Genomic DNA, 26,713 nt, shown 5'->3' on the forward strand with positions numbered 1-26,713 from the left:
GGTGGGCCATTTCCAGCACAAATCCAGGTTTTCTCACCCTCCACCCCCCCACACAAATTCACTCTCCTGCTGGTGATAGCCCATCCAAAGTGACAACTCTTTACACAATGTGCATGATAATAAAGTTGGGCCATTTCCTGCACAAATCCAGGTTCTCTCACCCCCCTCCCAAAGACCACACAAACAAACTCACTATCCTGCTGGTAATAGCTCATCCAAAGTGACCATTCTCCCTACAATGTGCATAATTAAGGTGGGCCATTTCCAGCACAAATCCAGGTTTTCTCACATCCCCCCCCCACCCCCATACACACACAAACTCACTCTCCTGCTGGTAATAGCTCATCAAGTCAGTGTTTGACTCTTGCTACTGGGTATGGCTAAGAGCAGTCCTGAATCACTGAGCCCTCAGTTATGGCTGGATGAAAAATACATTTCTCCTTTTTCCAAAATCATAATAGTTAGAGAGAGGGAAAGATATATTAGGTCATCAGGTTCGTTCCACGATAAGTGCATGCACCTTATGATGGATTGCTCCAGATTTTGGCCAGAAATGCCAAAATACCCTCTTTTTCCCAACACCGTGGGTTCTTACCGATGCAGTCGCGTCAAACAAGCGAGAATCTGGCCAAAAAAAAAAAAAATACAGATTTTGAAATTGCTCTTTGCACCTGGTAGCATGGTGAAGTATGTCCTGGCGAGGTGGATTGAGTGCAGGCCTCAGGCACTTGTGCAAAGAGGTAGTGTCAGTGTTGATGACGACTAATCCACCTCTCTGCCTGACGCGTTCTTTTGACCTGCTCCGATTTCTCAGTGGTAACTCCTCCATAGTGCAGCACCTGAGAACAAAGTTGGAAGTGGGCCAAATCAGAACCGTTTATCTGAATCCTCCTACGTAAATGGGACCTTGACAGAAACAGCCCCTGACTTCAGTTTTTACAATTATGAGTGTGCTGGTGAGATTTGGCAAAATCTGGAACGGGACCTACCCTTTTTTGGGCATTTGCCCAGTAAGAATTTGTTTCAAGGTACTGAATGTATTCTTTTCACATTCATTTCTTGTTTCCCTGTATAACAAAATACCAGATGGAATACAAAAGCAGCCTGCTTATATTACTGACTGATTTTTTTCACATGAGCAGTTCTTAGAACACCAAATGCAAAAGGGTCTCAGAAACATCTGCCTCGTATATGCTGTGTGATTTATACAGTAGAGCCTATCCTGCGTAGTGTGGTCGTGGACTCATAGACTTTAAGGTCAGAAGGGACTATCATGATCATCTAGTCTGACCTCCTGCGTTCTGGCTGAGTTACTGAAGTCCTCAAATCGTAATTTAAAGACTTCAAGTTACAGAGAATTGACACTAGTTTAAACCTGCAAGTGACTCGGGCCCCATCCTGCAGAAGAAGGTGAACCCCTCCCCCCCCCCGGGGTCTTTGCCAGTCTGACCAAGAATAGTATGTGTTTAACCCTTCAAGCACTGATTAAAGAAAAGATGAAGGACAGCCTGGGTCCTCTGCTCAGTGGAGAAGGTGAGCTGGTAACAGAGGATGATAGGAAGGCGGAGCTGCTCAGCGCCTACTTTGCTTCGGTCTTCTCACAAAAAATAAAGTGACTGGATGACAGCGAAGTTACTGTAGACAAGGGGAAAGGGCTGCAGATTGGGATAAGCAAAGAACATGTCGGGGATCTTCTGACCAATTTGAATGAATTCAGATCAGCTGTGTCTGATGCTGTTCACCCCAGGGTACTGAAGGAATTAGCTGAAAACATCTCGGAGCCACTGACAATGATGTTTGCAAACTCATGGATAACAGGAGAGGGCCTGAAAGACTGGAGTAGGGCTAACGTGGTGCCCATCTTTAAAAAGGAGGAGCCGGGGAACTACAGACCAGTCAGCCTGTCCTAGATACCTGGGAAGCTACTAGAGCAATGTCTAAAACATTCAATTTGTGACTACCTGGAGGATGGAGGGGTGATCACAAGAAGCCAGCATGGATTTACCAAGAACAAATCATGCCAAACCAGCTTGATCTCCTTTGACAAGGTAACTGGTTTGGTGGTTAGGGGGAATGCGGTGGACATAATATACCTGGACTTTAACAAGGCTTTTGACACAGTTCCACATGACATTCTGATAAGTAGCTGGAGAAATGCAGGCTCAGTGGAACTGCCATTAAGTGGATACATAACTGGTTAGACAACCACAAACAAAGAATAACTATTAATGGAATGTCAGATTGGAGGGAGGTCTCAAGTGGGGTTCCACGGGGATCTGTTCTGGGTTCGGTGTTGTTTAATATCTTTATTAATAACCTGGATGTAGGAAGAGAGAGCATCCTGATCAAATTTGCAGATGACACAAAGCGAGGGAGGTTGCCTGCACTTTGGAGAATAGAGTAAGATTCAGATGGATCTTGATAAATTGGAGAACTAGACTATAGACAACAAAATGAAATTCAACAAAGACAAATGTAAGGTGCTACACTTAGAGAAGAAAAACCAAATGCACAAATACAGAATGGAGGATAACTGGCTTGGCAGCAGCACGGCTGAAAATGATCTGGGAGTTGTGGTGGATCAGAACCTCAACATGAGTCAGCAACGTGATGCTGTTGCAAAAAAAAACAAACGCAGTTTTGGGTTGCATTAACAGAGGCATAGCATGCGAATCACGGGAGGTGGTTGTATCGCTTGGGACTGGTTAGGGCTCAGCTAGAGTACTGTGTCCAGTTTGGTCACCAATGTGTAGAAAGGTTGGGGAGAAACTTGAAAGGCTCCAGAGGCAAGCAACAAAGATGATCAAAGGGATGGAATGCAAGCCATACTAGGAAAGGTGAAGGAACTGGGTATGTTTGGTTTGGAAAAGAGGATATTGAGGGGGGACATGATTGCAATCTTCAAATACTTGAAAGACTGCCGTAAAGATGGAGGAAAAATTATTCTTGCTTGCCGCAGAGAGCAGGACAAGAGGCAGTGGGTTCAAACTACAGCACAGCAGATTTAGATTAAATTTCAGGAAAAACTTCCTAAGACCCATAGGACAATGGAACATAGGACTGCCTAGGGAAGTTGTGGAATCTCCTTTGCTGGAGATTTTTAAAAAGGGACTGGATAGCCATCTGTCTTGGATGGTTTAGACACAACAAATGCTGCATCTTGGCCAGGAGAGGGGGGGGTTAGACTAGATGACCCTTGCGGTCCCTTCTTACCCTACGATTATTTTCAGACTGTCAGCCACATGAATGCTTTGGAGTTGTACAGCATGTAATGTCAGTTCTGGATGCATCTAGACAGGCATTCCATAAACAAAACCATATTTGAAAACTGGTCCCCTCTCTCTTTCTACCTGTTCCCCATAGTGCCCAAGGAGTTAACCTTATGAAAAGGTTGCATTTGCTAAGATGAAGCTGCAAATAAAAGAGCCCTGAACTTAGGGAGGGTTGTGTTTTGGTGGCTCCTACAGTGGGAGAGGGCAAAAGGACAGGACGGGCCAGGTCCTGCGAGATTTCTAGCTCCCACAGGGCTTCTGGCGTAGGCTTGATTTGGAGCCATGATAATAAGCATGTGCTCAGAGCCACTTCCTGTTTGCTGATTTCCAGCAGTCAACTCATCCTCCCTCCCTATCTAGGTTGCTGTGGGCTGTGCTCGTCACCGCTTTGGGGGTGGGAAGGAATTTCCCCCCATAACAGTAGAGTGGGTCTTGCCTTTTGCGCCTTCCTCGCAGCGAAACCTAGGGGTTGGGTTTTGGGCAGCCGGAGGGCTGGGATTCTCCCCCTCCTGGGGGGCACAGTGTGGACCTATGTTAGGTCGGCAGGTGCCCAGTGTGGGGACTTGCTGATTTAGGCTGCAGATCCAAAAAAGGATAATATAGTGGGTATCCCAAGGGCATCTCCTTATGAGATAGGGGCATCATGTCTAAGTCCTTAGGGGCAAATGCAAACCAGGACTGGGGCACTACCTGGGGGGGACTGCCCTGCCAATGCATTTGATGATGTTGCTGGCTGGGGGTTGAGGTCCCCTCTTGCCTCAACACCCAAAAGGGAAGGGATGCTGGCAAGTGAGTGGAGGTCCCCAGAGACCCTCCCTGTGTGATGTTTGGGAGCCCTCGAGAATTGGCAAAAGATCTGTGGGGTGTGAGTGACAGCTCTGGGCTGTCCCCTGATTGGCAGCTTTGGATGTGATTTGTCTAAGAAAGCTGTGGCCTGGTTCAAACCGATGTCACGTGTCCTTGCCGCCTTCCACGCCGTGAGTGCACCAATGCTATTAAGCTCAGGAGGGACTTGAGCCCAGAGCTTGTGGACGTGGGGCCAGATTGTCAAAGGTATGTAGCATGCCTAGTGACCTCTCCCCTCGCCCCTCCCCCGCCCCCGAAAAAAAAGCCCCTGGGTGCCTAATTGCCATTGAAATCTATCAAACAATTGATTTCAGTGGGAGTTGGGTTTCTAGGCCCTTGTGAATATCCCACTAGGTACCAATCTGCATTGTTAGGTGCTTAAATACATTCAAAAATCAGGCCCATGAGACCAGGCTCCCCTCTCTTGTTGGTGTGACGTTCTTCTCTAAAACAGTATCCCAGTGAAACCGCTGTAGACCTAACCCTTTGGGCGCCTTGCTGCTGGATCCTGAGTTGTTTGGCGTGCTCATCTGGAGTGTCCTCTCCACTTGCCCGCCTGGAAGACTGCCTGGCTCCTGGAATCTGGTTGGAATGTTTATTAAAACAACTTTTTAGCTCGAGGCAGCTGCACATAATACAATAAATACATACACATTTTAAATAGAGACAACTCCCCAAAAGAGACACAGTTTAAAAGCACACACGAAAAACAAAAGATTAACCCTTCCCTGAAATCAATGGCACCTTTGAAATCGCCACCTCTAAAAAGATACAGTAGGACCTCAGAGTTACGAACTGACCAGTTGACCCCACACCTCATTTGGAGCAGAAGTACACCGCCTGATTGTGTACTTCTGGTTCCAAATGAGGTGTGGGGTCAACTGGCCCGTTCGTAACTCTGGGGTCCTACTGTATCGTTTCAGTTGTAAACTTGAAAGAACCACCCTAATGTTTTGTTCAGAGTTACGAACAACCTCCATTCCCAGGGTGTTCGTAACTCTGAGGTTCTATTGTATATGAAAATAAGATTAAAATAATCTTTGGAGTCATTTTGATTCAAAAGAGCCTCTCTTTTACATTCTTTAATTACTAGGCGAGGTACCATAGTAAAAGGCAGAGAAATGTCTCTATCGTCTTGCCCTCTGGCTGGAGCAAGGCAGGATGGTAGCCTGTATCTGACACCATGAATAGTTCTGGTTTCCCGGGCACAGAAGCAAACCCCAGTGCTGCAGGGAGAGGAGCCGCTCAGGAATCTGGGCAGCTGAGTCCCCTGTGGCAGGTTCAAGCCAGGCGCATTTGAAAGCACTTTGGCTTTGTTCCGGTGTTCCGATTGATTGGCTGCAAGCGGAGGCAGCTGGCTCTCGGCACGCAGGGCTTTGAGGGCTGACAAACACAAATCATGTCTGTGAATTGGGGGCGGGAGGATGGGAAGCACAAAAGTGTGCTCTGTCTGAAAGGAAGAGTCTTATCCCGCCTTCCGTGGTGTAATACTCTGCCTGGCACACAGCAGCGGGAGGTGTGAGGTACTTGTTTATGGATTTCTAGGCTGTTGCGCGCTCCCCCCCCTTAGAATATACAGAAAGGAAACAGCCTGTCTGGTTCTGGCTGCTGCGTCTGACGCGCTGTCAGAATCACTTTTTCCCCCCCATGCCCTTAAATAAGTGCGAGCGAGTCTGGTACAAGTGGAAGGTGCCAGACTGACGGCCCTGGAGACTGAGGGCCTGTGTTTATTCGCAGAACAGATGCAGCCCAGGCGGACTGCCCTGCACTGCCTGGCCAGCGTGCTGAGCACCTGACCTGGAGCACCTCCAGTTTCGCACCCTTCCAACGCTGGCCGCTCTGGGAACGCCGGTTGGGGCAGTTGGATTGGTGCTGTTGATGCCGCTCCGCTGGAAAAGGGTTGATGCAACTTACTTTACATAGAGGGAACGTGGTGTCTGGGATTTAGGAGACCAAGGTGCTGGTCACCCTGGCCTGACGTTGTTACCTTGGCCAAGTCCCCCTCGCCTCTCCATGCCTTGTACACTGGTGACACCACTGACCTACTCCACAGGAGTGTTGTAATGCTTGTAAAACCCACTGAGATCCCTTGGACGTGTGGAGCATCTTCCGCCTGGGATTGTTCTTGAAAAGGTTATGATTGGGGCCAAGGCAGTGTCTCTCTCTAACCTGTCAATTAGTCTAGCTTCGCTACTGAGGCGTGGCTTTAGGAGCTCCGTGGAATGGGAATAGGCTATTGAGCATTTCCTTGGGAGGATACCAGTTTGAAGCCAGCCCATGTTTACAGTGACAGAAAGCTGCGGCTGTTTCGGTGTCCTGGGGTGTGTGGGGAATGGGTTTGGGGTCAGTCCTTTCCCAGAGGACAGCGCAGTTGGGTGCCTGGATTTGTCAGTCGAAGCAGAGGGATCAGGGGTTGAGTGGGCTGTAGAGAGGGAATTCCCCTCTTGCTGCTGGAGGTGGTCATGGCAGGTCAGGGCTTTGGCCTGTTGGCAGGGCAGGGTTGGGGAGGTTTGCCCAGGGTGTAAGGCTGCTTCTGAAAGACACCAAAGATGGGAGGTTTGAAGTCATCGCGCAGAGCAGGGCGAGAGCAGCAGCCCAAGTTTCTCCGTGCTGCCTGACCCCTGTTCTAGTGTGCAGTTGTAGGGGAGCCATAGCTTCTCGCCTGGGGTGGCCAGCTGGTGCCAGTTGCGATGGTGGTGGTGGGCTGTTTGTGAGGTGGACACTGGGCACCCTGTTGAGAGAGGTTAGTTTGATACCGGTTGTGATGAAGAAGGGCTTGCAGGTATGGGTACTTATAAAGGGCGGGCAATAGACTGGGTGGTGGGACTGGAGCTGACTTTCACATGAACCTTTTGGAAGGGTTCCTGCGGACAAGTAGTGGTCAGCACTGCTCGGCCCCAGAGCATCTCTCCAGGGAGGCATCGTGCACTCTTTGGATCTCCACATAATTGGGGTGGCGCTCGCAGGATTTCCCCTGCTGCATTAACAGAGGCTGGGCGAAAAGCTTTCTACAACACTTAATACATCCTGGAGCTGTCACCTTTCTGGCACTGCTCCCGCTGGCTGCCATTGTGGGGGGGGGGGCACATTGTGCCATCCTTTTGACCTTCCCTGCTTCCCATATGTGGCAGCCTGGATCTGCAGAGGTTGCTGCTTGGAGTAGCTGCTGACACTTCCCTTTGCACAAGCAGGGTAATACCCATAGAGAAGGGAACTTCTAGATCAAAACCAAGAGAAGGAACTATCCATGCACTTTGTGGATGGCTAAGAACTGGCAGCTCTCTTGTGATCCTGGCTTGAAGGAAGGAAGCCTTGAACCCTGTTGATGGCATTGCTTTGGGGAAGTCACCTCTGCATTTCATCTCCTTGATATGCTGCTTTCCCTGACAGTTTATTGATTGCAGGCTTTTTCTTGGAAGGAGCTGTAAGACTTCCCCTTAGCTTGTTCAGTTGACTGTGCCAGCTGGAACACAGGAGCTAAGAAAAGTATTTCAGGATTTACTGTTGGTACAAGTCGTACCGTGAATACTTGCAAAGGAATGTCCTGGCAAGATTACAGGGCTCAGCTTATTTATTTTATTTTTTTTTCCAAATTTTTAATCTGCAGGAGAAATGAGAATAATTGGGTTGACTGTAGCATGGCAGGTGGTGGGTGTGTGTGACAGTTTTTAGTCAAATTTTCTTATTAACGCAAGAAAATGTGGCTGTATAATGGTTTCACTGGGAGAAATTGTAGCCGTAATGTACGGGACACGTTTATCTGTGGTAAAGTGAGTCGGTGTTTTCAGGGGAGGTAATTGTATCACCAGTTTGTGAGCCATGCGCTTTCTTTGGAGTTTTTGCACCGAGCAGCAATTCAGGTTTTAAAGAGTTCACCCAGCACTGATGGGCCGTATGCTCCCTTTGATGATAATGATTGTTAGGGTTTGTTAACCAGTTGCCAGGTTTCTGCGGCAGACAGGAGTAGCCACGTGTGCTATAGAATGAGGGACAGCCTAATTACTGTGTTTATTGAATATGATTAATCCCCCTGACTGACCAGCCCAGGGAGTCGTGGGAGTTGGAAACGTGTGGAAAGCCGCCACAATATGTGGCTAAGGAAATAATGTGCAGTTTTTCCATCTTAATCGGTTTTGGGCCAAATGGCACCAAATCTTCCAGAATTAACAGTGCGATCGCTCTGATTTTATTTACTCTGCTTAATTAAGGTCCTGTTTTTAAAGGTGACCCCCCTTTTCAGCTCAAGGCTGTAATGCTGGCTTCACTATGCTCCATCCACAGCCCCTCATGTAGTTTTTTCGCAACATTAAAATTACGTTCTTGGTCTGATTTTTTTTTTTGTTTTGTTTTCTTAAAATTAATGTGGGAAAATAATGGATGAAAGCCACAGCTGGTAACATCTGGATATTGGTTCCCTATGTTAAGATCTGCTCCAACAAGCTTCTTCAATTCCCATGGAAGCTAGGCTGAGTTAAGGTGCTCAGCACCTCAGAGGATCAGGCCCTTCCAAGGAAGAGGTTTTCAATTTTTATTTTTTGTAAAACAGGCACAGGAACCGTAACTGCTCGCCTTTGTTCTCCCAAGGCCTGGATTCAGATGAAGCTCAGGTCATGATGAAGTGAACGTGGCAGTGGCAACTTCCTAATTTACATATCTGTCTCCTTTGGCATTATGGGAGAAGAGTGTTCTGAGGAGCAGTCTTGGGCTTTGCATGACTGGACCAGCGTGGCTTGGTTAGAGTAATGTGAGGAAGCTTTCATTATTCTGCTTGGTTGATATTTTGCTTTCCTCAACACTGAGCTGTTCATGTTTTGGAATGAAAACCCTACATTTCTGGTTTTCATCATTATGAATTTCATCCCCTTGGGCAAACCCATTTGCATTGCCACTTTGTGACACGTAACTTCATTGTGATGCAGTGATGTTTGTATAAGTCACTTCATGATGCAGTTTCCCTGCAATGATGTGCTGACCCAGAGCTCTTTTCTGGGAGGGGAAAATAGTCTTGCAAGGTGTGTAACTGCCCTGGTGAAATTGGGAAGACTCAACAATCTTCAGGATAAATGGTGATTCTAGCACAAATGTGAACTAAGAATTATTTGCTCACACTCCAAATTTTTAAGGTAGGGGTGGGCAAACTACGGCCCAGGGGCCATATTCGGCCCTCCAGCCGGTTGAAACCAGCCTTCGAGCTCCTGCTGGGGAGCGGGGTCTGGGGCTTGTCCTGCTCCCGTGCTCCAGCCAGAGAGTGGGTTTGGAGGGCACTCCACATGCATAAGTCAAGGCTCCTGGAAGCAGCAGCATGTCCCCACTCTGGCTCCTACGCTTAGGGGCAGGGGGCTGCACGTGCTGCCCCCGCCCCAAGCGCCACCCCTGCAGCTCCCATTGGCCAGGAACTGCGGATAATGGGAGCTGCACAGGCAGTGCCTGCAGACGGGTCAGTGTGCTGAGGTGCCTGGCCACACCTCCGCATAGGAGCCAGAGTGGCGACATGCCACTGCTTCCAGGAGATGCTTCAGGTAAGCGCTGCCTGGAGCCTACTCCCCTGACCCGCTCCTTTGCCCCAACCCCCTGCCCCAGCCCGCAGTCCCCTCCCGCACCCTGAACTCCTCATTTCTAGCCCCACCCTAGAGTCCGCACCCCAGCCAGAGACCTCACCCCCTCCTGCACCCCAACCCCAATTTTGTGAGCATTCATGGCCCGCCATACAATTTTCACACCAAGATGTGGCCCTCGGGCCAAAATGTTTGCCCACCCCTGTTTTAAGGAGTTATGGAAAGAAGAGCTTTTGTGTTAGCTGACAATCCCAGGATACGCACAGAGTACTTGTTCTCTTTCTATTGAGTTAGCCTGTGCTGTCCCATGTGGCAGAGTGTTAAAGTTTATGCTGGTTCAGGCAGTGTGCATGGAGCTCTTTTCTTTAGCAGAAGCTTTTAAATCCAGTACTTTCATCTAAACTGAGATTGACGTGGTAAACGCAAGCTGAAATTTTTGTGCCAGGCTGCTGAGGCAAAGCTACTTGCCTTCCGGTAGGACTTCCCACAGGTGGCATTATGAAGAACCACATATTGCTAGCCTGGCCTGAGGCAGCCAAACTTCTGTGGAGATTTGGCAAAATCAAAGTTCAAGCAAGTGGTGAGCTAACTGTTCTGTACTTGCACGGTTCGTCATCGGAATCCTTCCTGCGCCATCAGATGACACTTAGGGCATGAACAAGGCTGCTCCATCCTTGTCTGTCCTGGGCTGCTTTTGGCATATCCTCTATGTTGTGAAGTCCTGTAAGTCCTTAACTGAGTAGTGTCTGGCAGAGGGACTCTTTCACTCAGTCCCTCTTGCGTGTTCCTTCAGCTGCGGGGTGGCCCGCCTGCCGTGGCGGACAAGGCTTTGTTCTTAAAATGTGGCCCAGATAGTTCCTCCTCCTTTTCTGGTTAGCTTTAGAGCAGGGGTGGCCAACCTGTGGCTCCGGAGCCCCGTGCGGCTCTTCAGAAGTTTAACGTGCGGCTCCTTGTCTAGGCACCGACTCCGGGGCTGGAGCTACAGGCCCCAACTTTCCAGTGTGCCGGGGGGCGCCCACTGCTCAACCCCTGGCTCTGCCACAGGCCCTGCCCCCGCTCCACCCCTTCCCGCCCCCTCCCCTGAGCCTGCCGTGCCCTCGCTCCTTCCCCCTCCCCCCAGAGCCTCCTGCATGCCACAAAACGGCTGATCGGACGGTGCAGGAATGGAGGGGGAGGCACTGACTGGTGGGGCTGCAAGTGGGTAGGAGGTGCTGGGAGTGGGGGAGGGAGCTGATGGGGGGCTGCTGACCTATTACTGTGGCTCTATGGCAACGTACATTGGTAAATTCTGGCTCCTTCTCAGGGTCAGGTTGGCCACCCCTGCTTTAGAGATAAGGGGTTGTTGAACTCTGACAAATTTGGGCATTTGTTATAAATCCATTCCATTTAATAGCTAGTATTTTTCAAAGGAGTGTTGACATCTGTCTGTAACTGGTGGATTTGGTGGAGTCTAGTGAGTAATATGTTTAAATGTGATGTTTAATGTAAGGAAGTATTTCTTCCCCCAGTGCACAACCTGTGAAACTTGTTGCCAGGGGATGTTGTGAAGGCCAACAGTATAACCGAGTTCAAAAAAAGAATTCGATCAGTTCATGGAAGGTAGGTCTATCAATGGCTACTAGCCAAGATGGTCAGGGACGCAACCCCATGCTCTGGGTGTCCCTAAACCTCTGACTGACAGAAGCTGCGACTGGCTGACGGGATGGATCGCTCAATAATGGCCTGTTCTATTCATTCCGCCTGAAGCATCTGGCACTGTCCATTGTTGGAAGACAGAGTATGGTCATTCTTATGTTCTAATTAAACACTTTTGTAACAGAAAAATCTTTGTCTACTAACCATCGAAATCTTCTCAGCGGGAGAGAAACAAGCACCAAATAAAAAAAAAAGGCCACCAGTTAATGCAAACCAGTTTCCACCCCGGGGGGCCTGTTGGTCGGCCCGGAAAAAGTATTCTAGAGACTTGTGCTGGCCTCTGGGGCTTTGTCTGCATTTGAGAGATGCAGTAGACTTGTTCCATTCTTGCTAAATCTGATTCTGCTCCCCCAGTGTGAACAGAATTGGGAGGAGCCCTCACATAGACTGGCTGCTGCTGACATTGTAAACAGTGTGGATAAAATCCTGGCCTCATTGAAATCAGTGGGAGGTTTGCCATTGATTTTAGTGGAGCCAGAATTTCATGCTGTCATACAAGCCTGCTTCAGTTTCCCCAGTGGAGAGCTTGGAGATTATGGTTAGGGACATGAAACGGGACATGACAGGAGTAGGACTGTCACCATTTTCAATGACTCTAGGTCACTTTGAAGAAAGTCTCATCGATTGGGAGCCCATGTGTAAAATGATGGTTCTGATACATATTTCAAAGAGAAACGGCTAAAGTTAATGGGTCCAGAGGATTACCTGCTTTGGAAATGGCACATCTTTTATATGATCCTTATTAATCTGTGTGCTGGGCACTTCCAGGCAGTACTTCCTGCCAAATCTCTAAAAAGGATGTTTTTTCACCAATGTCGGGGCTACAGACTGACTTTAAATGAAAACGACACTTCTAGCAACCTTACAGCACCAGTCCAGGATGCCGGTTCTCTTGTGCGTGTGTGCGTGCATATGAGAGAGAGAATTTTGTAGCACTTGCCTCCTGTTGTGCTGGTTGTGTGCTCAGTCCTTGTGAATTTCAACCTCTCTCCTAGTCACAGGATTCTCTTTAGAGGTGCTCGGAGCACTAGGGCATCTCTTGAGGTCTCCGACAAAGACCAGGCAGGCACCAAACACAGAGTTGGGGGAATGTGCTGTGTGCACATATCAAAATCCCAGCTGGTGGGTGTCACGGAGTCCCTGGGCGATGCTCTGGAACTGCTCCCCATGAAGCCAGTCAGGACTCTGGGGTAGTCGCCTTTCTGTGAGCAGCCTGTCTTCAGGACACACAGCTCACACAGCTTCCACCTTCCTGGGTCTGACCTCGGAGCATTCAGCATCCTCTGCCCCTCCGTGCGCTTCCCCCCAGCGAGTCCACTCAGGTGGGGCTCCTGGGGAAGCCAGAGGGTCCTGCACCCCAACTCCGCAGTCAGACGTGACTCTCAGCCAGCCAGTAAAACAGAAGGTTTATTAGACGACAGGAACATGGTCTAAAACAGAGCTTGCAGGAGCAGAGAACGGGACCCCTCAGCTGGGTCCATTTTGGGGGGCAGTGAGCCAGACAACCACGTCTGCACTTCACTCCATGTCCCAGCCAGCCCCAAACTGAAACTCCCTCCAGCCCCTCCTCCTCTGGGCTTTGTTCCTTTCCCGGGCCAGGTGGTCACCAGATTCCTTTGTTCTCCAACCCTTTAGCTCTCACCTCCCAGGGGGGAAGGGCCCAGGCCATCAGTTGCCAGGAAACAGGGTGTCGGCCATTCTCTGTGTCCAGACTCCTGCACACACCGGCCCTCTAGGGCTCTGCAATGATCATACACCCTTACCCCACCACCTAGATACTTAAGAACTGCCTAGGGGAAACTGAGGCACCCCCATACTATTCAGAGGAAACATTAAGAAGAGTCCCACTTCGTCACAGTGGGTCCCCCCTTTTTTTTTTTTGGCCTGCTGGCATTGAGAGTGTCCTTTAAAGAGAACCCTTCCATTTAAATAGCGAGGAACTTCGTTATTGCCAGAGAAATGGTGATAACCGTCTGAAAAATACGTAATAGTGTTAAAGGTTTTGGCCTTATCCCACTTTTGGCCTTCCCCAGGGTTGGCAGCCCATTGGAGAACATGGTTATAAGACTTGAAGGAGAGCCTAAAAGGTTCAGTTGATTTGAGGAACAAAGTTATGAGCTTCTGGGAGACACTGAGGGCAGTTTTAGTTAATGCAAGAACTTTATTCATTATTATTTATTTTATTTTTACAGTTTGAAAAGTCCAAGCTCACCCCCTCCCTGGGATTTGACTTTGCTAATAAAGCAAATGAGAAGATAAAGTCAAGATCAGCTCAGGTCTTCCCTGGCCTCGCTGCTCCCAGGATTCCTTCTTGCTCAGCACACACCGTAGATCATGTCTCCCCCTAGAGGAAAACATGCTCAACTTCCTTTATGTCCAACTAATGAGACACCTTAGTCAGTGAAGCAACAAAACCCCTGTAACCTTTTCCTAGCCATTTCAGGCAAACTTTGCAAGCCTGTTACAAACCCCCTTTTAGAAATGATACAGACTTAAAGCAGCCATGAGTATAATATGGCAAAAATTTATATGAAGGAGGGCATCTGCAACAATGCCTGACCCTGCAATGTGATGAGCACCCTCAGTACTCATTTGATTGCACTGGGAGTTGCTTAGTAATTTGCATGAAATCCTAACTGTTTATACTTTACTAATTCCAAGTGTCGGTTGCCAAAGATTAGCCTGTTGGTGTTTAGTTACTGGTTGTGCAATTGAACATGACGTTAGAAACACTCTTTTCCTTTAGCGAACTGGAAATTTCTGGAGTGAAATGGCCAGGTGGGTACTATTTTGGAGAAAATGCAACCCTAACTAAAACAGAATGTAACTAAACTTTTTTTCTAGCTGGAGCTTATTTTTACTCTAATGGCAATACCGTTGGTCCGTAAAAAAAAAATTGTAAAGATCTCGCTACAGGCGTGAATGTGGAGAGTGAAAGGTGTGAACGTTTCTAGCAATAGCATTTTGTTTCCAAAGAAGAACGGCTGAAGGAATTGTATTGGGTAAAGTAATCTCAGGAACCGTTTGAAATTCCTCAGGATGAAAGTCAATAGAAGTTACAATGGTTGTGGAAATTGAAATAAAATAGCAGCCTGGAATGTAATAGTTGCTTGGCACAGTATAAGCCTGAGTCATGGTAGAGACTTGTGTTCTTAAAATTGTATTATTTTATCTTTAAAAAATGTCTCGGTGTAATGAATATGCCTGAAGCTAGGTTTGTGGGGGGTTTTTGTAAGTCCTAAGGCTTCAGGCCAGTCCCTTGGCAATTAGCAGCTTCTTGGTAATATATGCTTTAAGAAAATAGGAATCTGATTTTAATTACCTTTGTGCACCAGAGTCTGGGTGTTGAATATGTCAACACCCTCTGTGCTCAGCAGTTGCTGTTTGTTATTTAGCGTTAGAGCAGAAAATGAAGTGTTGAACTGCAGCTGTGGGTCAACAGAATTTGCCCAGGGGACTGAGCAGAACAACAGGAAACTTGAGAGATGCCACAGGGTGTTTCAAGGCTGGCTAGAAGAGTGCTGTATCATTCCAGTGCAATGATCAGTATTTCAGAAGCTTACTTTGAAAAGTAACTGCGTAAAGGGCAAATTTCCTCTCTGCTATACTTGGAGGCTTAAGTGGCAAAAATAATGCAAGTGTTGAACTGATCTTTATCCTCTTACCTCCTCAGCTGAGAGTGAACAAGCCACCTTTTATTCCTGTCTGTATATCAGCAGAATTGTTTACTGAACTCCAGCAGTTACCCCTGTGCCAAGCCCTTGGCAGACAATGTGGGTCATCACTGACGGTGTAGTTTGGCCTGCAGAACCTTTGTCACTGGCGGTGATGTGCAAGAAGGAAAACTCCTGGCTTGATGCTTGGAATGCATGCTGAGTTTGCAAGCCCAGAAGTTGAGGGGTTGGGAGCTTCTTTAACTATAAACTAAACGCATTTGATCTGAAACCCATTGGTGCATTTAGAGAAAACTTTCACATCAAATTGACTGAATGTGATTGTTTTCAGGGAGGGCCCCTCCTCTCTAATTGCTTTGGGCCTGACCCAAAGCCTGGTGAGGTGTCCCCCCCATTTTTCACCTTGCTTTTGTATCAATCAATCAAATAACTTGTTTTATTGGGAAAATACGTTACATTGCATGAGAGAGATGTATTATGATGATACATTAGTGTGTGTGTGTATATGCAAAGCTGCGTGTTGAAGTAAAGCTATATGTATTAGTCTAAAAGATACACACAATAAACAGGCACGCCTGTAAACTCTGAAGTGCATGCTCATCTGAATGTACTGATGAATCTCACGCCCACCACGTACCCATTTCAAGCTGTTAGCAGATAATGGTTTAAAGATCTAACACACCAAAATGGGAAGAAAATGGAAATCTGCATCAGAAAACAAGGAATTATTCAAAAGTTTAAAACAGAAACAAAAACAGGAGAAAAGGATTAAGTCAAGTGTGTGCACTACAAATGGTGTGGCCCAGTTATTAAATCTAAATATTTATAGACTAATAGTTCTATGTCTACAACAGTAAACTGTTTATTCAAATGAAAAGTTTTATTTGGGGATTAGAGATGTATTGTTTTCTAAAACTCAGAGGTGGCTGTTTTACATCTGTGGCAAACCACATTGAATTCCATTCATCAAAGCATTTGTCTACTGCCAGTTCTCAAACTTCATTGCACTGTGACCCCCTTCTGACAACAGAAATTACTACATGACCCCAGGAGCGGGGACCAAAGCCTGAGCCCCCCCCCCCCCAAGTCCTGCAGCTCCAGACAGGAGGGCCAAAGTCAAAGCCTGAGCCCTACTGCCCTGGGCACAGGGGCCAAAGCTGAAACCCCACGGTTTCAGCCACAGGTGGCGGGGGCCCTGTAACTTGAGACCCACCACCCAGGGCTGAAGCCCGGGGGTTTTGGCCCCAGGTGGTGGGGCTTAGGCTTCAGCTTTGGCCCTGGGCCCCAGCAAGTCTAATGCCAGGTCTGGCGACCTCATTAAAAAGGGATCATGACCTAAGTTCCCTGTAGGCGGCGCGGATGCACAGCTGCCTATGAAGCCCCACGAAGCGGCCCAGGGATGCACCAGGGAGAGGCACCATCCCCGCCAGCCCCAGCATAGATCTGCCACGGCTCGGGGAGAGGAGCCCCTCCTTCGGCCTGGCCCTCCCCTCCCCTCCTGCCAAAGTGCTGACCTGCCACAGCGGGCAGAGGTGCCCCTCCCCGCCGGCCCCAGTGCGGACCTGCCCCGGACTGGCCACGGCCGGGAAAGAGGAACCCTGCCAGAGCTGCTGCGGCTGGGGAGAGACACCTTTCTCCCAACCCCGAGCTCCTGCAGCGAGAGAGGGCTGCGGGGAGTCCTTTCTCCCCACCCCAGAGCCTGCACCCCAACCCTCTGCCCCAGCCCTGAGCCCCCTCCTGGCATCCTCCTCATCCCTGAACCCCTCACCCCCCCCCCCCGGCACCGCAACCCTCTGAGCCACCCCACACACTCCAAACCCGTTGGCCCGACCCCCACCACGTGAGTTTTGTTATGTGCACCAATATGAAGGTCATGTGTCACACATCACCTCCATATTGGCGCACATCACAAAATTCATTCCGCACGTGGATGTAAAAAATCAGAGGGAACGCTAGTCACGACCTACTTTGAGGTCCTGACCCAGGATTGAAGAACCGCTGATCTACTGAATACTTTTCCACATCCTCCCGTCCACCAAAATAAACCCCAATATTTTCCCAGCAAAATTAAGGTTTTTTTCCCACCGATTTTTACCTGTTTTTGTTGTTGTAGTAAAAAAACATTGATAAATTCCCAGGAAAAATTATATAAAATAAAAACTGAAAACAAAGGGCCCTACAGATAAACCACTGAGGGACAGAGAAATCAAGTGACTTGCCTAGGACTAGACAAGAAGTCATTGGCAGAGTTGAGAAATGAATCCAGGCCCTCTGAATCCCCGTTTTGTGCTGTTACCACCAGTCCATTTTTTCCCTGGATAGCCTACCACGGTGGGAGTGTTGTGAGGCACAAAACTGAAGAGCATAGGTCTTTAGCTGCCTGAGAGGTGTAAATCAAGTTGAACACTTTATCCGCCTGCGATGGGATACAACCCTTCAGGAATTCTTAATGTGGAAATGCAGGAGCCCTGTGTCTGCTAGAATGGCTGCTTGTGACTCTAAAATTGCCCCTCTCTTTCTCCCCAGGTCGCAGGAGTTACACCTGAGAGCCGAGCCCCACTCCTATCTCTCTGACATGAGTAAACAGTCGGAAATAGAGTTCATTGAAACAAAACGACCACGGCTAGACCTGCTGCAAGACCCACTGATGCGGCACTCGCCTCTACTCAACCAAAATCAGCAGGGAGGGACGGAAGATCTCTCAAAGGTAAGGAAAAGAGCCACACACAGCCTTAGGACACTAAGCAGGTGCAGACCAAGTGTTATATGGCACCCGTGGGAGTTGCATTTGCTTTACTGTCTGGCTCCTACAGGTTGCCTATGGGTAAGGTTAAGATTTTATCACAGTTACTTTTAGTAAAAGCCAAGGACAGGTCATTGGCAATAAACAAAAATTCACGGATGCCCGTGACCTGTCCCTGGTTTTTACTAAAAATAACTGTGACAAAAGGGGCTGATGGGGAGATGAGAGTCTGAGCCCAGCTGCGGGGGGGCCCAGCACCTGCGGCATCTGGGAGTGTTGGGGCCCGCAGCGGCTGGGAACTGCGGGGGCCCCCACCAGCTGACAGCTCCAGCCCTGCCATCCTGGACTGACGCAGAAAAATGTCAGAGGTCTATGGAAGTCACGGAATCCGTGACCTCTGTGACAATCTTAGCCTTATGTATGGGGCCTGTAATTTTCTAGTTCCTTGAAGGCTCCATGCACCATTTGATGCCATACAGGTATAGCTTACAGCTCCTGTTGGCTCTAGCATTCTGGAAGATGTTGTCAGGTGCTAAACAGTGACCTGGATGCCCTGTTCTAGGGGGTGTAGGTTTTCATCGTAACTAGTAGAATACGCATGCGTTTACTAGGCTGTTAGACATTCTAGTCGCTAGAGCAGCTTGCTGCTGCCCTTGAGCTGGCGAGGCGTTGGGAAGCCCTGCTCCTCTGGATATTGGGCCCTCTGATTTCATTTTACTTGATCTTTTTCTTTCATCCTGCCTGTCTATTTGCTAGCTGTGTGTGCAGTGTTCTGTGGTCGGCTGGCGGCTCTGTTCCCCTCATTAGAGTTGTACGTCCCTCGCTGCAAACGTTTGAGTCATCTCGATGAAGGAGAATGCGTTACACGCACTGAATGGCAGATAGAGCAGCCCTTTATAATCTTACACAATGAAGCCTCCCTCAGCCGAACCTCCGTTAACAGAATAACTCGTTTATGTGAAATGGCAATGCCTCCCCATGTAATAACTGTGATTTAAAGATCCGCAGCTTAAGTGAACTCCTGTTTATTTGGATCAGTTTTGATGCTGCGTTTGGATAAACAGCATTTGATTTTCCCCTCAGTTTGAAATTCTGTCTGGATTCATGTCTCTCGGCGTCTGCAGGCAGATGGCATTAACCTGGTAGAGCCATAGCTCACTTTTATGGTGCATCTAATTCTGTCAGTGTGAGTTCTTTGGACTGTGAGCCCATTTGATTAATACAACTGGACCCAAGTTGCCATGAAAACGGATGGGTTGGGTATCCAAATCTGAGGCTAACGTGTGTGCATTTCACACTAATTGTTTCCCCGCTTGGGAGTGCCAGAACATGGTGATTTTTCCTGTTCAGGTGGCATGAGCGACCATGGTTGCAAACCTTCAGTAATGGAGATGCCACCTACGAAGGAGAATGGCGTTGTTTGGCTTCCAAGGGAATCCCATCAAGCTGTCCTGAGCGGGAAAGACACGTAGTTTCAACTAGCAGGATGCAAAGCTGGGGAAAATGAGGATGCTCAGGGATCCCAGAGGACTATTATGGTGGACCTTCCTAGTGGTGAGGGAGAGGGTCTGGAATGAAGCTGATACGACAGGTGCTCTGATGGCTCAGATCCCAGTATAATTAGTGGTTTCAGAGTAGCAGCCGTGTTAGTCTGTATTGTCAAAAAGAGCAGGAGGACTTGTGGCACCGTAGAGACTAACCCATTTATTTGAGCATAAGCTTTCATGGGCTACAGCCCACTTCATTGGATGCATGCAGTGGAAAATACAGTAGGACAATTGTATATACTCAGAGAACATGAAACAATGGGTGTTACTATGTAGAACGAGAGTGATCAGGTAAGGTGAGCTATTACCAGCAGGAGAGGAAAAAAAAAACCTTTTGTAGTGAAATGGCCCATCTTGATTATCACTACAAAAGGGTTTTTTTTCCTCTCCTGCTGGTAATAGCTCACCTTACCTGATCATTCTCGCTACAGTGTGCATGGTAACACCCATTGTTTCATGTTCTCTGTGTATATACAATCATCCTACTGTATTTTCCACTGAATGCATCCGATGAAGTGGGCTGTAGCCCATGAAAGCTTATGCTCAAATAAATTTTTGTCTCTAAGGTGCCACAAGTACTCCCGTTCTTTTTGAGTATAATTAGTGAGGCTCCATTGGAAAGGGGTAGAGCAGTCGGCACTTAATGGCCAGTACTATGCTATCGGACTATGACACCTTCCCCACGTGAATCAGATTTCTCCCCTACAGCCTTGATAGTATTTTCCTTTGAAATAACCCTTCTTGGGCACCCTAGTCCCTTGCATTGCACAGCCACCTACTGTTCCAGAAAGCATCATCCAGGAGGAGGTACTGTGACCACCCCGGAGTTCTTCTTTCAACACCATTGGGATGGAGCCACATCTGGCAGCAGCTCTGCACTGGAAAACATGTTCTGCTGACTGCTGGATTAGATATCTTGTGAGGGGGTGCAAAACAAAAGCCCCCTCTCTCTCCGAGGAATGTGGAGAAACTGACAAGCTTCTCTATCTACACGTGACTTCAGTCACCACTTGTGAAGGCCAAGACTATAATAGGGCTCAAAAAATAACTAGATAAGTTCCTGGAGGACAGGTCCGTCAATGGCTATTAGGCAGGATGGGCAGAGACTGTGTCCATAGCCTCTGTTTGCCAGAAGCTGGGAATAGGTGATAGGGGATGGATCACTGGATGATTATCTGTTCTGTTCACTCCCTGTGCTACTCCTGGCACTGGCCACTGTCGGAAGACAGGATACTGGGCTAGATGAACATTTGGTCTAGTTCTTATGATACATTTCTCACTGGAAAACATAAGCAAAGCCACTTGGAAGCCTTAGCCAATGAGTATAGGGAGAGCAGTTGGTTCTTGGTCTGTGACATGTATTATGGTCATTTTCTGGGAATGTGAAGTGTTTGTTAAAAAACAAAACAAAACAGAGCAGTGAGATCCAGTTCAGGAGAAATATGCTCCTACTGGAGGGATTTGAAATTTCAGAGACTGTATTGAGAACAGGATCTGGTATTTCAAACTGGTGGGAATCTTAGTGAAGCCTGAAATCATCATTTGAAATTTCTTTGTTCCAGCACCCAGGAAATGGAATTAAGTGATCTCTATTAGCCCAGTGCTATGGATTGCCGATTGTCCTCAGCTTCCACTGAAGTGGATGGGAAGTGAGGGCTTCCAGCATCTCTTAAACCTAGCACAGGCATGGTGCTAGAACCCGTCATCCCAGAAGATGCATTGTATGTCTTCTCAGAGCCTTACAGACCAGGTTGGAAGGGACCTCCAGGTTTATCTCGTCCATTTGCCCCCGTAATAGAACAAGGCTGTCTTCTACCCTAAACCAAGAAAGGCCACCTTTGGCACTCACTGGTGTCAGTGTACATCTAAAATAACTATTAATTAGCCTTCATGGAGTTATTCTAATTCATTCTAATATAGGCACCCCATCTCGCTCTTCTAATTAAATTTCTTCACTCCTGGCAGAGTTACGTTGGCTTCTGATCTAAAGTAAATCTTTACTAGCATGACCACCCTCTGCCTGGGTGTGTGGCTGAAGGGAGTACCTCTTCTACATGCTGGCCTGGGATTCTCTCCCTTTGCTGCCAGTGACTTCTTCATGAGTGACTGTGAAGATCATCCCTTCTGTGGATGCTGCCAGCTTTCCCACGTAGCACCTGTGACTTTGTGAAATGGCGCATTGTATGTGTGTCCTCGGGTCCTTGTTGCTAATGCCCACTTAGCACTGTCCTTGCGGACACTTGGCCTTTGCTGTCACGCTTAGTGTTCACACTTAATGTTCACCTTAGTGTTCACACTTATTCATCATACTCCTTGGTTCTTACAACTTTATCTTTGCCAGCTTTGCTCCGTCCTCCCCCACGTGTTTCATGTGCAGAGCCGGATGTCTCCGATGCTGTGTATTCACCAGCCATGCAGGCAAAAGAGAACACGCCTTGAGCCTAGCGGAGGAGGAGAGTTTCACGTACATGTATAGATATACATACATAGGCAGTGTGGCTGAATGGCTAGAGCATTAGACTGGGAGTTGGGAGACCTGGGTGCTATTCCTAACTCTGCCTCTGATCCACTGGATGACCTTGGGCAAGTCGCTTCCCCTCTCTGGCCTCAGTTTCCCCATCTGTAAAATGGGGATAACAATACTGATATTCTTTGTGGAGTGCTTTGAGATCTGTGGATGACCTGTAGAAGAGCCAGGTGGTGCTGGTGGTATTATTGTATACACATTAAAAAAAACAACCCCTAACATAGACATCAAGATTTACCTTAATTGGCTGCATTGATGTAAAACTACCATTTGCCTCCCCTTCATTAGGATTTTACAAGACAATTAACTTGTTAGCCACCTCATTATTAAAAAAAAACCTACCCTTTTACCAGTGGGGAGACAGCCTCACTGTTCCATTACCCCCTGTGATGCAGCGAAAACGGACATCGCTGTCGAGTGGTAAATGCCAACTGTATAATGCCGCCCACTGTGTTTTCAGAGAACAAAGGGAGATGAGCTGCAGTCAGTTCCCTGGTACGCTGAGTTTAGTGCATACCTGGGAACTATTGAATCAACTGACTAGTATCATTTCTGATGGTAAGCTGGCAGCTGTTTACCCAGCCCAGGGAAGGAAGCAGCACTGTGCCCAAATCTTTTTAAAGCCATTGCTTCAGGGCACAATTTATTGTGAACACAAAATCAAGCATATCAACTGACCAGACTCTCTCCAGAGGCTTTTCCCTCACTGCCTCAGCTAGGGAAAAGAGGAGACCCTTCCCCTCTGCCCCGTGTCCCCTTCCTTTATATATCCCTTCCTCCCCACCATATGATAGGTGGAGATCTCTCAACCCTTTCCAGGCTGCTGCTGTCACACGCGCAGTCAGGCAAATGAATATTTTTTGTTCTTTTCTCCCTCTTTAACTTCCCCGCTGGTTTGCGGTCCTCTCTGGCGGGAGAGAACTTTCCTGCAGTTTGCATCATGTTCCCTGGCTGCTGCAATGTGTGATTACCAGGGCCAGATTGGCTTTGGTTTTCCTTTAGGAATTGGAGTGACCCTGCTCTCTGTACTCGAGGGTGCCATTGTGGATTGAGCCTATCTCAGCAAGGATATTGACTGGAGCTGGCAGAGAGCGTGCCTGAATGGTGGTAGGTGCAATTTATGTTTTTAATCATCACAGGCTTGGACATGGGATTCACTGGAAAAGCAGTCCTGATGTTCCTTACCTGATGTGCCCATGAGAGAGAGATGCTAGCCTGTTTCCCAAGACCTCTGGGGTTTTTTGGTTACTTATTTCAAGGAGAGTAGTGCAGACTGCAGAGCTATTAAATTACAACAGAGAAGAGCAACAGAGACCACTCCAGAGTAGACCAGTGGTGTCTCTACCAGGGTATCCTGTCTCTGCCAGTGCAAGAGGAAACCAAGAGCCTCCGTTACAGACCCTGCACATTGTAATTTCATCCCATGGGCACAGCGTAAGCAGTGTCTCTGGGCAAGCTGGGTGTCTGTTTCTAACCTTCCAGCGCTTCCTAGGCATGGGCGCTCTCTAGCGTCGGAGTATGAAGTGCCAGTCTAGGAGACGTAGGTGATTCCGAAGCAGCATGGCAGGGACGCAGTGTCAGTGGAGTTCAGTCTTCATTGTGGTTGGGAGCGTAGATCCAAAACCGTTGGAAGATGAACTCCTGGAACCTCTGTCTCTGTTGTTTTAGAACATTATACTCCATCTTGCCCATCCCTCTCCCCTTCATCTCTTCTCATTCCTACCCTATGGCTACTCGTTCCTTTGCCTTTTCTGCAACTGCTTTTCTACCATTGTGCGTGGTGTGCTGCTTTTCATACACAGCTTGACTTGGTAGCGATCCATGCGAAATCCGATCACGGAAAGCTCCCATAAAGGCTGGCCAGATGCGTTCCCCATCACTCCAGGAGTTGGCTAGCCTTTTGTTAGCTCATTGAATGACTATGGGGGAGGCAGTGTTATCTAGTGGGAGGAGCACTGAACTGGGGTTTAGGAGACCTGCTTCCTATCCCCAGTTCTGCCATTGGCCTTCTGGGTGACCTTGGGCAAATCACATCACCTCTCTGTACCTCAGTTTCTCCATCTGTAAACTGGAGATAATACTGGCCCCTCCTTTGGGATCTAGTGAAGAAAAACATTACAGAAGAGCTGGGTGGTAATTATTTATTTATTAATATTATTACTCAGATGCTCCCTTGGAATTGTGACTTCCGTTGTTGGCTAGTTCTTTTATTGCTTGTCTTTGTACATAAAATGTCTTTGCTTCAGACCATTAACTCCTAGAATATTCATGGGGGGAGAATTATGAAAAGATGGTGGCACCCAGGCTAAGCCATAGATTTGGCAGAACCAAAGTGTTCAGAACTACGGACGTTTTGGTTTGATGTAGCTTAAAAAAAAAAATTAAGTGACCAAACTTAACCCTTTAAAAATAAACTTGTAATGACACATTCAGGCGAACGATTAACTTGCCAAGTTTCACCCTGACTGCATGTTCCCGAGACCAGGTCACAATGAATTCCTGGAAAACAGGGTTTATAATGGCAAGGCAGTAGCCCATTAACTAATGCTTTGAATGCAGCCCTGCAAGGGATTAAAGACCTCTTCTAAGGCATTCTGTAGTCCTGTTTCCTGTGTTTTCCTATTCATTTCTCTTCCATTGTGCGGTGGCTTGGCAGTGCCACTCCAAGCTAGACTTCCTCAAACAAATCTCTCCCTTCCTCTGTGAGAGGCGGCCGTGGGTTTAGAAAGTAACTGAGTGGAGAAATTGAAGGTGAGTGACCCCTACAGGCTCAGCTGTCCATAAATCTCAAACTCCAGTGACCTCTCACCCACTAAAGGCTCGCCAACGCTATGGCTCAGCTTGAAGTTCAGGTGAGATGTCAGGAGCGTGGTTGGGACTTGTATGCAGGGCAGTCCGCAGCTTGCCCTGAATTTGCTAATGCAGCTAGTTGGAATGGTTAGCTGGTAAACTACCAGCTGTGTGTTCTGTTCTGGGTTGTTTTTTTTTTCATGGCTTTGTTATGGGAACGTTCGTCTGTTTCTGGGATTAACCTCTCAGAGTTTCCAGTGGGCTGGGTCTCACCATTATTAATGAAACTGGCTGGAACTTGTGTTGACCTTGGCAGAGGCCCCAGTTGGCTAGGAGATGACTGGCAGAAGCATAATCCCTAATTGAATAATCCAGCCCAAGGGGGGGTGGGGACACAGCAGCTCTTTGAACTCGGAAAGCTGCGGCATTCAGGCAGGATGTGTAGGAGGAGCGGGGCATTCAGAAACTCACTGAGCCCCACGGCCTGCCTTTGAGTTCTTGAGGAAAAGTGAGGTGACACCCCTGCTCCATCCGCTTGTTGGTAAGGGGTCCAGGTTGTGGGAATGGCCCTAGAAAGCCACGATTGGAGAGAACTGCATTCAAACCCAAGGCCCTCTGCTGATTTATTACTTTTGAACAACAGTGCAAAATGGCTGAGTAATAAAACAAATCTGATAACAGGAACTGCCACCAAAGTGCCTTTCTGTAGCCACTGGGCTTGTGACTTGTACCCAGAGCCTCCGCTCGCTTCCGACTTCCTCTCTGCAGATTTCGTTTAGACCACGTAGATCCAAGCTTAGTGACTGGGGCTTCTTTTAATGAGGCCGTGGTCACTGTGGTACCGCCTGGCTTATGCGTGCCATCCTGTAGTTCAGGACAGGTAATGGCAGCCATCGACTGAAGGCATTGTGTCTCTGCCTGTGATCAGGTCAGATATTGCATGCTAAGTGGGGGTCCTACCAGGACAGCGGTGGGATGGGAGACCTGCAGGAAGTCCCCAGGCTGCTGCGGGTATTGGGGATTCAGCAAGTGACGTTTCTCCACCCGAGCACATGGTGTGGCACTAGGCGGCACTGTCCTGGGGCATGGTTTTACTGAACCCGTGAAAGGCCAGCTACTTACAGCATCCTGTCCTGAAGGTTTTGTAGGCAAGGAGGAGTAGAATTCCTGTTTCCAAAGCTGTCTCTTGGTGTGTGTACTTGGTGTATAGTTGGGCCTTAAAAAGCAAGATACCTCTATTCACACCAGTTTAATCCAGCAAGTGGCATCAGGACATGCAGTTCAGCAGATGTAGGAGGGTTCTGTAGCATGCAACATATTCATCCATCTGCCTGGCTTTTGCTTGGGCTGTTTACTTGTGTGGTTAAAAACCTGATTATAAAAATGATTCGCTCTTGGGTGGGAGAGCTGATGGTGGAGGAAGGATTTGAGATGATTCAAAATGATTTCTGGGAAGATGAATGGCTTGTTGGCTTTCTGTCTCATTCCAGACATATTTAAAAGCTGAAATGTTTGCATTGCTCGCGTTTTTGTACTGCAAACACTGCGGGCTAGCTTGTCTTCTCTCCTTTTTTCTTTTTTCCTCCTCCTGGATGGATTAATTTTTGCGATCCAAACACGTGTGTTGGTGCAGTGGTTTTGGCTGCTTGTGGCCTGCTACATATTTCATCCTTCACCCGCTTTTACATGAGCTGACCTGACTCTACGTGGGGGGGCGGGGGGCTTGCTGTGGTTGTGGAAACTCTCCATTAACTTGCATGGACAGGAATGTTTCAGCCACCTCCACAAAGCAATTATTGTGGGTCAGATGCGTAGGCTCATTTGTCAGTAGCATACACTGTGCAAAAATGGGAGAGAGAAAGTCAAAAAAAATATTGTGTCCGATTCAGACTGTAGCGAGGCAGCATGTAAATACCTGAGATGGAACTTGCCAAGGACACTGGGGTTAGCACCCTGGCATGGCAAAAAGTGCTATCCATGGTCTTTAATGACTACACATAATCAGGACTTTGGTTTAACCTGTCATCCAAAAGACAGCCCTGTCAAGAGAGCCGTGAATCATGT

The 26,713-nt window shown here is 48.0% G+C and overlaps 1 protein-coding gene across 12 annotated transcripts in view; it reads left to right on the top strand.

The window, feature by feature from the left end:
- The window catches only part of NCOR2 (nuclear receptor corepressor 2), a 399,104-nt gene that overhangs the window by 135,471 nt on the left and 236,920 nt on the right, over positions 1-26,713 (top strand). For all 12 annotated transcript variants that reach the window (XM_084649222.1, XM_084649223.1, XM_084649220.1 and 9 more), the window contains exon 4: positions 17,569-17,749. In XM_084649222.1, coding sequence (XP_084505348.1) covers positions 17,569-17,749 — 181 coding nt within the window. The remainder of the gene's footprint in view (positions 1-17,568; positions 17,750-26,713) is intronic.

This window comes from Lepidochelys olivacea (genome assembly GCF_965140295.1).
Source record: "Lepidochelys olivacea isolate rLepOli2 genome assembly, chromosome: 15".
In the NCBI taxonomy this organism is placed as follows: Eukaryota; Metazoa; Chordata; order Testudines; family Cheloniidae; genus Lepidochelys; species Lepidochelys olivacea.